Raw genomic sequence first — 11,093 nt, 5'->3', positions numbered from 1 at the left:
AGCCTGAGCCTGAGCCGGTCCCGGGGCCCAAGAGGCCTGTGCGCCCTCCGCGACCGCGCGCTCCAGGGGAGGTCGGCTCCAGGCAGGGCGGCTTATCCTCCAGAGGACTTTGGATCCAGCTGTTGAGGAGCCAGGAAACGCGCTGATAATTTTGCGACCCTGTCCCCTTCTCTAAGATGGGGATGATAGTATTTATGGCCATTCCTGAGAACAGCAGGACCTGCCTTTTTCCTTTGACTGGAAGGTTCTTCTCTACACCTTCTGTCTTGTTAACCTGCCACCTCCACAGGGAGGTCTTCCCTATCGCCGGATTTAAAATTGCAGCCCTGAGAAGCTGGGCATGGTGGCACATGCTTGTAGTCCCAGCTACGGGGGAGGCTGAGGTGGGAGGATGGCTTGAGGCCAGGAGTTGGAGGCCGAAGTGAGCTATGATCACTCCATTGCACTCCAGCCTGGGGGAAAGACCAAGACCCTGTCTCTAAAAACATAAAATACAATAAAATTGGGGCTCTTTCTTGTGCACTTCCCTGCCCGCCCCCCTTTCCTGAACACTTTTTATTGTCTGCCATACTACAAATGTTATGCATCTCATTAAACCCCATCCGAACCTGTGTACTAAACTGCCTGAGGGCAGCTCTTGTCACTGCTGTAGAACAAAGTCCCACATAGAGCCGATGGCCAACAAATAGTTAATAAAATAACAGACGATGGTCCTGGCTTCTACTGAGCTCTCAGTAAATTTGAGTGAGTAGAGGGCTTGCCCTGCAGAGGTTCAGTGACCTGGCAGCTCTGGCTGCAGTGGTGAGGCTGTGACACAATCAGTAACTGCTCATGCTCACAGGACACTGGCCAGCTTAGTCCCTGGGGGCAAGGATTTTAACCCCCCCACCTCCATTTCCTCATCTCTAAGATGTGAATAATAGTCACCCCTGCCTCATAGGGTTGATCTGTGTAACCCCCCTCCCACCTTTTTTCTGTGCCACCCACCGCGGGTCTGGGGCTTTTTTCTGGAATGCAATACAAAGTCTGAGTCAAGGGTGCCTTCTGTTTGTTGCTGAGGGCGGGGGCAGAGCTAGTAGCCCACGGTCCTGCCAGTCAAGGGGCTTCCAGAGGAGGGAGGACAGGCCCGTGGCCCTAGCATGTGAGCAGGCTCTTCTCTGCCTGGAAGCCCCGTGCCTCAGCTTCCCCCACACTCCCACCTGCCCGCTTGCCCCTGAACTCAGGCAATTCTTGGAAAGCTTGGGAGACTCACCTTTACTCAGAGGGTTGGTTAGCTATCTCATGCCCAGCTTGACCTTGAATTTTAAACAGTGAGGACAAAGAACGAGGAGGATGGCGGGATACACTCCTTCCACAGGGCCCTGTGGCTTCCAAGCCTCAGCCTCCTCTGGTCTCTTGAAGCCTCCTCCAAACCCAGGGAAACAAAAGCATGTGCCACAAGCTGATGTTTTTCTAGGATCTTCTAGCGATACTCCGAGAGCCATGAAACTGTTCCTCTGAGAACAGTTTCTCCGAGAGCCATGAAACTGGGGCTGGCTCCCAGGGTGATGGGACTCCAGTGTCTTTGTTCTTTCTTGTTCTATGCATCCATGCTCTGCTCCACCACTGCCCCTTCAACTCTGCCCACACATGTTACTGCAGACTGGCCTTGTGGTCAGAGCCTGGAATGTCTGGGCTGCTGGGGGCTTGCATGCAGGCTGCACTGGACTAGAAGCATTGGTGCCTTCAAGACTGCCCTGGGAAACATGACCTGCCCTGTTTCTGTCTAGTGAGTACCCATTTTTCCCCACTCACCAGCTCACTTCCCTTGGTTAGGTCAATTAGAAAAAGCTCCTCTGTTGGCCTGCCCTGTAGGGTGGAATTCAGAGGGCAGCTCAGGAACCTGGTGAGAGCTCAAAAAATTTAAAAAAGGGCCAGGCGCGGTGGCTCATGCCTGTAATCCCAGCACTTTGGGAGGCCAAGGCGGGCAGATCACCTGAGGTCAGGAGTTCATGACCAGCCTGACCAACATGGTGAAACCCCGTCTCTACTAAAGATACAAAAATTAGCTGGGTGTGGCGGTGGGTGCCTGTAATCCCATCTACTCAGGAGGCTGAATCAGGAGAATCGCTTGAACCCGTGAGGCAGAGGTTGCAGTGAGCCAAGATCATGCCACTGCACTCCAGCCTGGGCAACAGATCAAGACTCCTTCTCAAAATAAATAAATTAATTAATTAAACTAAATTTTAAAAAGATGCATACATTGGGCTCTTTTGCCTTTTATTCTTGTGTTTTCTAATCACAACTAAACACTAAACTCACATCTTGGCTTTGTAGATTACTCTAAGCTTGGCTGCAGCTGTGGTGCTAAGGAGGGTAATGGAGAAGTTTCCTCACTCTCAATCACACCCCTTCCTTCCGGGAGCAAACCCAAGTCTGGCCCTGACTCTGGATCCCTCCCACATTGGACCTACCACACCCTCAGGGCAGACCATAGCTCTACACTCCCCACACTCAGCCACCAGGACAAGAGAGCCAGATTCCAGAGAGCTCAGGTGAGTACCAGAGTGGAATGGCCCAGGATGCCCTCACGCTGCTCAGCTTCTGCAGCCAACATTCCAGCAGCCGAGGCCTCTGCCATACTGGCTGCTTCCCCATGGATGTCCAGTTTCACTAGGGGAACCCCAGCCTGGCTTCCCTTCCTTCTTTTTTATTTTTGTTTCTTTGGGACAGGGCTTGGCTCTGACACCCAGTCTGTTGTGCAGTGGCCAAACCGTAGCTCACTGCAGCCTCAAAATCATGGGCTCGCATGATCATCACGCCTCAGCCTCCCAGGTAGCTGGGTGTACAGGAGAGAGCCACCATGCCCAGCTAATTTTTCAAACTTATTTTTAATTAATTAATTAATTTTTTTTTTTTGAGGTGGAGTTTTTACTCTTGTTGCCCAGGCTGGAGTGCAATGGCATGATACAGCTCACTGCAGCCTCTGCCTCCCGGGTTCAAGTGACTCTCCTGCCTCAGCCTCCAGAGGAGCTGGGATTACAGGCATGCGCTATCACACCTGGCTAATTTTGTATTTTTCGTAAAGAAGGGGTTTCTCCATGTTGGTCAGGCTGATCTCGAACTCTCGACCTGAGGTGATCTGTCCACCTCGACCTCCCAAAATGCTGGGATTACAGGTGTGAGCCACTGCACCTGGCTGCCCAGCTCATTTTTAAACATATTTTTTCTAGAGATGGGGTCTTGCTATATTGCCCAGGTTGGTCCCAAAGTCTAAGGCTCAAGTGATTCTTCCCCATTGGGCTTCCAAAGCTCTGGGATTCCAGGCATGAGCCACCGTGTCCCCTCCTCATTCTGCTGAATCATCAGAGTTTTGTTCATTCCCACAGCAGGCTCCGGCCCCTAGTACCAGCTCAGTTGCTCAATGGGCCATGTTTGTCCTGGAGCCCAGATGGACTGTGGCCGGGCAAGTGGATCACAGGCCTGGTCAGCCTGGGAGGTTTCCACATGTGAGGGGCCTGAGGGGCTCAAGGAGGGGAGCATTGGGGAGAGGAGCCCACTGGGTGGAGGCTGGGGGTCACAGCAGGAAATGGTGAGACAGAGGGCACTGGCTGGTAGGGAGACAGCACAGGCAGGCCCTAGAGCTTCCTCAGTACAGCTGGACGCTCCCGGAGACCTTCACACGCCCTGCTATCTGGGCCCCGCACCGCGAGGCTGCTTTCACTGGTCTGCACCATGGCCCAGGCCCTGGGATTTTGAACAGCTCTGCAGGTGAATGAAAGGTGTGGCCAGGCTGGGGAACCACCGCATTAGAGGCTGACCTGGTTTCAGTCCCAGCCCTGTCACTGACTGGCTTTGTGAATGCGCGCAAGTCACTCAGCCTCCCTAGGCCCCAGTGACTTCCCTGAAAGCAAGAATGCCACTTTCTTGCTGTTGTGATGGTGTTAAAGGAAGCGGGCCTGGCTCTGCCCCTGACGCGGGAACCTGGAGCTGATCCAGGACACCTCTCGCTCGCCACTGGAGTACGTGAAGGGGGTTCCGCTCATCAAGTACTTTGCAGAGGCACTGGGACCCCTGCAGAGCTTCTGGGCCTGGCCCGATGACCTGCTCATCAGCACCTACCCCAAGTCCGGTAGGTGAGGAGGGCCACCCACCCTCTCCCAGGCGGCAGTCCCCACCTTGGCCAGCGAGGTTGTGCCCTCAGCCTGCTCACCTCCCATCTCCCTCCCTCTCCAGGGACTACCTGGGTGAGCCAGATACTGGACATGATCTACCAAGGCGGCGACCTGGAGAAGTGTCACCGAGCTCCCATCTTCATGCGGGTGCCCTTCCTTGAGTTCAGAGCCCCAGAGATTCCCTCAGGTGTGTGACCGTGTCCTGGGTGCAAGGGGAGGGGAGGAAGACAGGGCTGGGCCTTCAGCTCACCAGACCTTCCCTGACCCACTGCTTAGGGCTGGAGACTCTGAAAGACATACCGGCCCCACGGCTCCTGAAGACACACCTGCCCCTGGCTCTGCTGCCCCAGACTCTGTTGGATCAGAAGGTCAAGGTGAGGCCGGGCACAGTGGCTTATGCCTATCAGCTCAGCACTTTGGGAGTCCAAGGCAGGAGGCTGACTTGAGGCCAGGAGTCGGAAACCAGCATGGGCAACATAGGGATGCAGTCTCTTTCCAGAAAAAAAAGAAAAAAAAAAAAAAAAAAAAAAAGCCAGGTGTGGTAGCATGTGCCTGTGGTATCAGCTTCTTGGGAGACTGATCTGGGAGGATCACCCAGCCCAGAAGTTTGAGGCTGCAGTGGAGCCATGATCACACCACTGCATTCCAGCCTGTGTGACAGAGAGAGACCCCGACTCAAAGAAAGAAAAAAACCAAAAAGAACAAAAACGTCCAGATGCGGGGCATGGGAATCCAGGGAAGGAGGCTCCGGCGCAACCCGGCTTCGGTCCTGTTCTGGGAAGGTCGCTCCACTTCTTTCAACCTGGTCTCATCTTCAGCGGGGACACCATCTGCTTCTTGCTCTGGCAAGGGTCTGATAACCAGAAACACAAGACTCTTCAGTGTCTGCCTCAGAAAGGCAGCGTGTGGGTGCTCACGGGCCCACTGAGGAGGGAGCTGGAGGGGACCGGGCATGCCTTGCTCCAAATTGGGGTGTGAAGGCGTTTATGCAGATTACATTAGTGTAGAATATGGATCCAGGGACCAGGCCAGGCTTTGACATCTGAGCAGGGTTCAAATCCCAGCTTGGCCCTACCTGTGCCGTAAGATCTCAAGCAGGTCAGCCGCTAAGCCTCAGGTTCCTCCTTTGCTAAACCAAGAGATGAGCTGGCCTGGGGCGAGCTGTGTAGTGATGGCACTGAGGCTGGGTCCTCTGCCCCTGCAGGTGATCTATGTTGCCTGAAACCCAAAGGATGTGGCGGTCTCCTACTACCATTTCTATCGCATGGCCAAGGTGCACCCTGACCCTGGGACCTGGGACAGCTTCCTGGAGAAGTTCATGGCCGGAGAAGGTGGGTTTGACGGGAGGAAGGAGGGTGTGGAGCCTAGAGGTGGTGGCTACAACGCACAGCAACCCTGTGTCGCTGCCCCCTGCCCACTTCTCCAGTGTCATACAGGTCCTGGTACCAGCACATGCAGGAGTGGTAGGAGCTGAGCCACGCCCACCCTGTTCTCTACCTCTTCTATGAAGACATGAAAGAAGTGAGACCACGTGCGATGCTTCCCCTCATGTGACACCTGGGGGCAGGCACCTCACAGGGACCCGCCAAGGCCGCCCAGCCCCGTTCCTGGGCGGCCCCCACTGCAGGTCCGGATTCCCCATCCTGCCTCACTGGTCAAGGCTTCCTCGCTACAGCCCCATCTGGCGGTGGGCCCCACACAGCTCTCATCTCCTGTGCCTGAGTCAGCTGCAGGGGGGCCACGGATTAGATACTTAGTCCTATTGCTTATCCCCACCAAAGGGTGTGCCACCCAGGGCCACAGTCACAGAAGACGACCATCCCGGTCCTCACCCATAGGAGCCAAGCCCAGCTCATGATGGGATCACAGGGCAGACAGCAATTCATTTTGCCCCAGGGACCGGGGCCCCGGGGGTCGAGGAGCTGGCTCTGTGGGTTTTCTAGTGGAAGTGGCCAGTTCCCCTCTGAGGTTAGAGAAGGGGACCCCTTTTATTTTCCCGAATCGGCAAACCTAGCCTCCACTGAGGAGCCTCTGCTGCTCAGAACCCCAAAAGGGAGATTCGGAAGATCCTGGAGTTTGTGGGGCGCTCCCTGCCGGAGGAGACCGTGGACCTCATGGTTCAACACACGTCATTCAAGGAGATGAAGAAGAACCCTATGACCAACTACACCACTGTCCCCCAGGAGTTCATGGACCACAGTATCTCCCCCTTCATGAGGAAAGGTGGGCTCCGGCCAGCACGGGGCTTTGGGGCGGGTGGGAGCCGCGGCTGGAGCCTCCCCATAGGCACTCGGGGCCTCCCCCGGGATGAGACTCCAGCTTTGCTCCCTGCCTTCCTCCTCCAGGCATGGCTGGGGACTGGAAGACCACCTTCACCGTGGCGCAGAACGAGCGCTTCGATGCGGACTACGCGGAGAAGATGGCAGGCTGCAGCCTCAGCTTCCGCTCTGAGCTGTGAGAGGGGCTCCCAGGGTCACTGCAGAGGGAGTGTGCAAATCAAGCCTGACCAAGCGGCTCAAGAAGCAAATATGAATTGAGGGGCAGGGACAGTAGGTCATATCTGTAATCCCAGCAATTTGGGAGGTTGAGGTGGGAGGATCATTTGAACCCAGGAGTTCAAGACCAACCTGGGCAACATAGTGAGATTCTGTTGAAAAAAATAATAATAATAACAAAACAAAATCAATTTTAACAAAAACAATAAAATATGATTTGTGGGCCAGGCAGAGTGGCTCATGTCTATAATCCCAGCAATTTGTGAAGCTGAGGCCAGAGGATCACTGGAGGAGAGGAGTTTGGGACCAGCCTGGTCAGCATTACAAGACACCATCCCTACAAAAATTTGAGAAAATTATCTGCACGTGGTGGTGGGCACCTGTAGTCCCAGCTACTTGGCAAGTGAAGGCAGGAGGATTACCTGAGCCAGGAAGGTTATGGCTGCAGTTGGCTGTGACTAGGCTAATCTACTCAAGCCTGAGGGACAGACTGAACCTTGCCTTGAGAAATAAATAAGTAAAATTTAAATAAAATAAATTATGATTCAGGACCAGTCGGGCCAGCATGGTGAAACTCCATCTCTACTAAAACAAACAAATAAACAAAACAAAAACAAATAAGAAAAAAAAAAAACACAAAAATGAGCCGAGCATGGTGGCAGGCACTTGTAATCTCAGCTACTCCAGAGGCTGAGTCAGGAGAATCGCTTGAACCCAGGGACAGACGTTGCAGTGAACCAAGATCGCGCCAGTTCACTCCAGCCTGGGCATAAGAGCAAAACTCTGCCTTGAAAATAGATAAATAATTAAATTAAATTAAATTAAATTAAATACTATTTTTATTTGAGCTGGGCTCAGTGGCTTGTGCCTGTAATCTCAGCACTTCAGCCTGGCGGATCACTTGAGGTCAGGAGTTCAAGAGCAGCCCGGCCATCATGGCGAAACCCCATCTCTACTAAAAATACAAAAATTAGCTGGGCGTGGTGGTGTGCACCTGTAATCCCACCTACTCCGGAGGCTGAGGTGCAAGAATCGATTGAACCAAGGAGGTGGAGGTTTCACTGAGCCAGGATCATGGCACTGTGCTCCAGGCTGGGCGATGGAGCAAGACTCAGTCTTAAAACAACAACAATAACAACAACAACAACAACAAAACTATGACTTGTATTCAATGCAGAGTCTCTATTTCAAGCCAAGAGAAACCCTGAGCTGAAAGAGTGATCGCCCAATGGGGCCAAATACGGCCACCTTCCCACTCCAGCTCCCCAACTTGCCCTGTTTGGAGAGAGGAGAGGGTCTGGAGAAGTAAAACCCAGGAGATGAGTGGAGGAGGAATGTCTGTTTAATCCCCTCGGGGATTTATTTAGTCTCCTCGGGGTTGTGTCAATCTGTGGCTGGGGACACTCCTTCCCAGCTTGACAGCTGTTGTGATACCTGGGTTCTCCTCTTCTTGGTTTAAAATAAATTAAGCAGTGGCGCAGTGGCTGACACCTGTAATCCCAGCACTTTGGGAAGTTGAGGTGGGTGAATCACCTGAAGTAAGGAGTTCGAGACCAGCCGGCCAACATGAAGAAACCCCGTCTCTACTAAAAATACAAAATTAGCCAGATGTGGTGGTGAACCCTGTAATCTCGGCTACTCGGGAGGCTGAGGAAGGAGAATCGCTTGAACCCAGGAGGAGGAGGTTGCAGTGAGTCGAGATTGCACCACTGCACTCCAGCCTAGGCCACAGAGCGAGACTCCATCTAAAATAATAAATAAATAAATAAATAAATAAATAAATAAAATACTTTAAACAAGAGACCTACAGCAAAAGAAGTGCAGCACAGAGTAACATATTGCAAAAGAAAAACTGTATTTTCCAAGTTAAGTGCATAATAGACAAGACAGTACACCTTGAGCGAGTTCAGAACGGGCTTCTCGTCAGGGTGGAACAGTGTTGATTACTACAGGAAAAACTCCCCTTGTGGGAATCTTATATGATTGTTCATAATGGGTGGGAAGAGGTGTCACTAGTAAGCATGATCTGGGTGGTCCTCTGGGTGCACATGGGCATTTGCTATACATGCTTATTTCTAGGACACATGTCTTATTAGCATTTTAAATCTCCACCCGGGGGTGTGGTTTTTACTATTAAAATGAGCGAAGGGCCAGTTTGAGGACAGGTAAAATCAAAATGCACATGTTCTCTAAAGGGAAAGTCCCTACTGGGGATAGCTTTGCTTGAATGAGCTCAGTGCCCAGGCGAACGCTGAGGCTTACTGTGTTGGCCGTGAGGTCACCAAGGTCGCAGCATCCTGAGAAGGTGTTTGTCTCCTTGACTACCTCTCCTGCCTCACCCAAGTTCCATGACCTGCCCTGGCCCAAATAAGGCCTCCGGTCCATCTCGGGGCTGTCCTTCCACTGGGGCAGGGGGATGATCCAGCGTCAGCTCAGGGTGTGTCTCCTGGCTGTAGAGGGACTTGTGTCAACCTGTGGCCGGGTGGGGATGCTCCTTCCCAGCCGTTAGGCTGCCCCCAGGCTCCGTGTCCAGCCCTGGCCTGGGCACTCACTCTGCCTTCTTCATCGATGTCGTCTACCACATACCTGTGGACAAAAGGAGGAAAATGCTGGGTGTAGCCAGGGGCGCAGTCCCTGTCGAGGAGTGTGGAGGACCGGGGCAGTGCGAGGACCTGGTGCTCCCTGCACAGCTGGCCCTGCCCACATCACCCTCTGTGGAGTTTTTCTCCTGCTGTGCAGACGGGAAGCAGAGCAGCAGCCCAGGCGGGTGCAGCAACCAGAGAGCAGCCCCGGGGCTGGTGTCACTCACTTGTTGGTGGCATGGCTGTAACTGACCACCTCGGCCAGGATCCACTGCTCGTCCCCATCCACGGCCTTCACCCGGGCAGCCACCTTGTCTCCAGGTCTGGCCACGTAGTTGCCTGAGGCGGGGATGGCCCCACAGAGGGGTGGGGGCCTGTGAGCAGAACAAAGGTTCAGTCCCAGCCCCTGGGCATCAGCCCCTCCCTTGCAGCTGCTGCCCTCACTTGTTACCGGGCTTCCTGATCCACAGGGGCAGGGTCATGGCCGACTGCTGCAGCAGGGTCATCAGCACCCCTCTGCGCATGGTCTTCCGGGGCGGCTCCGAGTCATTGTAGAGACCTGCGATCTTGGCCGCTGTGGGAAGGAAGGGAGGCCTGAGGCCCCAGGGACAGGTGCTGGCCCTGACCCCCCAGCATGCTGCACTGAGCTGTTGGAGGACCGCCTGGGAGCACCCAGTTCTTGAGTGAGCCTGAGGGCCCAGCAGGACTGTGACCTGATCTGCCAGGTGTCCTACAGGGGCTGCTGCACTGAATTACATATGGGTGAGACGGCAGCACAGCGGGCACCCAGGGGAAGGAAACAGGGAGGGACAAAGCGGCTTCCGAGGTGCTGGTGAGGCTCTCCTGTTGATGTCGGTGCTGACCCAGAAGTTGTTTAATGAGAATTTCCTAAAATTCAAAGGGTTCCACGGGGGTCGTGGCTAGGCCAGGGCACTTCTTCAGCGTCTACCTGCTCTATGGCCTGAACCCCCATCACCAGGCCCACGTTTTCCTGGGGTTCATTGTCCATCCTGCTCGTCAGATCCAGCAGCACAATGGGGATGGCACAACAGGCAGGGCCCAGGCCTGGAGCCGTGGCTCACTCCTGGAATCCCAACACATTGGGAGGCTGAAGCGGTCGGATCACTTGAGGTCAGGAGTTCGAGAACAACCTGGCCAACATGGTGAAACCCCGTCTGTACTAAAAATACAAAAATTAGCCAAGCATGGTGGCACGTGCCTGTAATTCCAGCTACTGGAGAGGCTGAGGCAGGAGAATCGCTTGAAAGGTGGGGCAGGGGGCGGGGGCGGAGGTTGCAGTGAGCCAAATCAGGCCATTGCATTCCTAGTGAGATGGGGAGGGTGTCTGTGCCAGGAAGAAGGCTTCCTGGAGGAGGCGGACCCCGCGAGGCACAGGCCTGATGAGAGGGAGTGGGCAGGCCTGTGACATAGGTGGGGCGTCCAGGGCAGGGACAGGGCCTGTCGCAGACGAGGAGCATGAAGGGGAGCCGGTGCCCTGGGAATCTCGGAGGTGGAACTCCGGGGAGGAGTTGGCTGGGGCGGAGGTGATAATCCAGGATGCAGGCCAGCGTAGGGGTCTTGGGGGGCACGCTGGGGTCAGATGGAGCGCAGGAGGGAGAGAAGAGGAGACAGGTGGGTACCTGGTCTAGAGGCGGGGCCTGAAGTGGGCAGGTGCAGGGGGCGTGACTTCAGGCAGTGGAGGGGCCTGGGGCTAGGTTGAAGCTCCGAGTGAGGACCCCGCTCTGGGGTGGGATTGGAGGGGACCCGCGGTTGGGCGCGGCAGGGCTCACAGGGACACCCCCGTTCTCCTCCCCAGGGAGATGATGTGCGTCGTGCACGCCTTCCTGTCCGCCGTGGCCGCC

General features: G+C 54.7%; 2 protein-coding genes across 2 annotated transcripts in view; one reads left to right on the top strand and one right to left on the bottom strand.

Annotated features, from left to right (window-relative positions):
* LOC105505632 (SAGA-associated factor 29 homolog) overlaps positions 1-11,093 on the bottom strand; it is a 116,505-nt gene that overhangs the window by 1,942 nt on the left and 103,470 nt on the right. The gene's annotated exons all lie outside the window — the stretch shown is intronic.
* LOC105505718 (sulfotransferase 1A1-like) lies at positions 3,958-6,844 on the top strand (the record flags this gene model as incomplete). Its single annotated transcript, XM_011933646.1, is given in 7 exon segments — positions 3,958-4,111; positions 4,216-4,341; positions 4,431-4,528; positions 5,359-5,485; positions 5,581-5,675; positions 6,197-6,377; positions 6,500-6,844. Coding segments are annotated over 7 exon segments (894 nt in total), but the record flags the coding sequence as incomplete, so codon positions are not given.

The sequence above is a fragment of the Colobus angolensis genome, unplaced genomic scaffold, assembly GCF_000951035.1.
Source record: "Colobus angolensis palliatus isolate OR3802 unplaced genomic scaffold, Cang.pa_1.0 Scaffold128, whole genome shotgun sequence".
Classification (NCBI taxonomy): domain Eukaryota; kingdom Metazoa; phylum Chordata; class Mammalia; order Primates; family Cercopithecidae; genus Colobus; species Colobus angolensis.
Note: the sequence above shows the minus strand (reverse complement) of the source record. Positions and strands in the feature narration are given on the sequence as shown.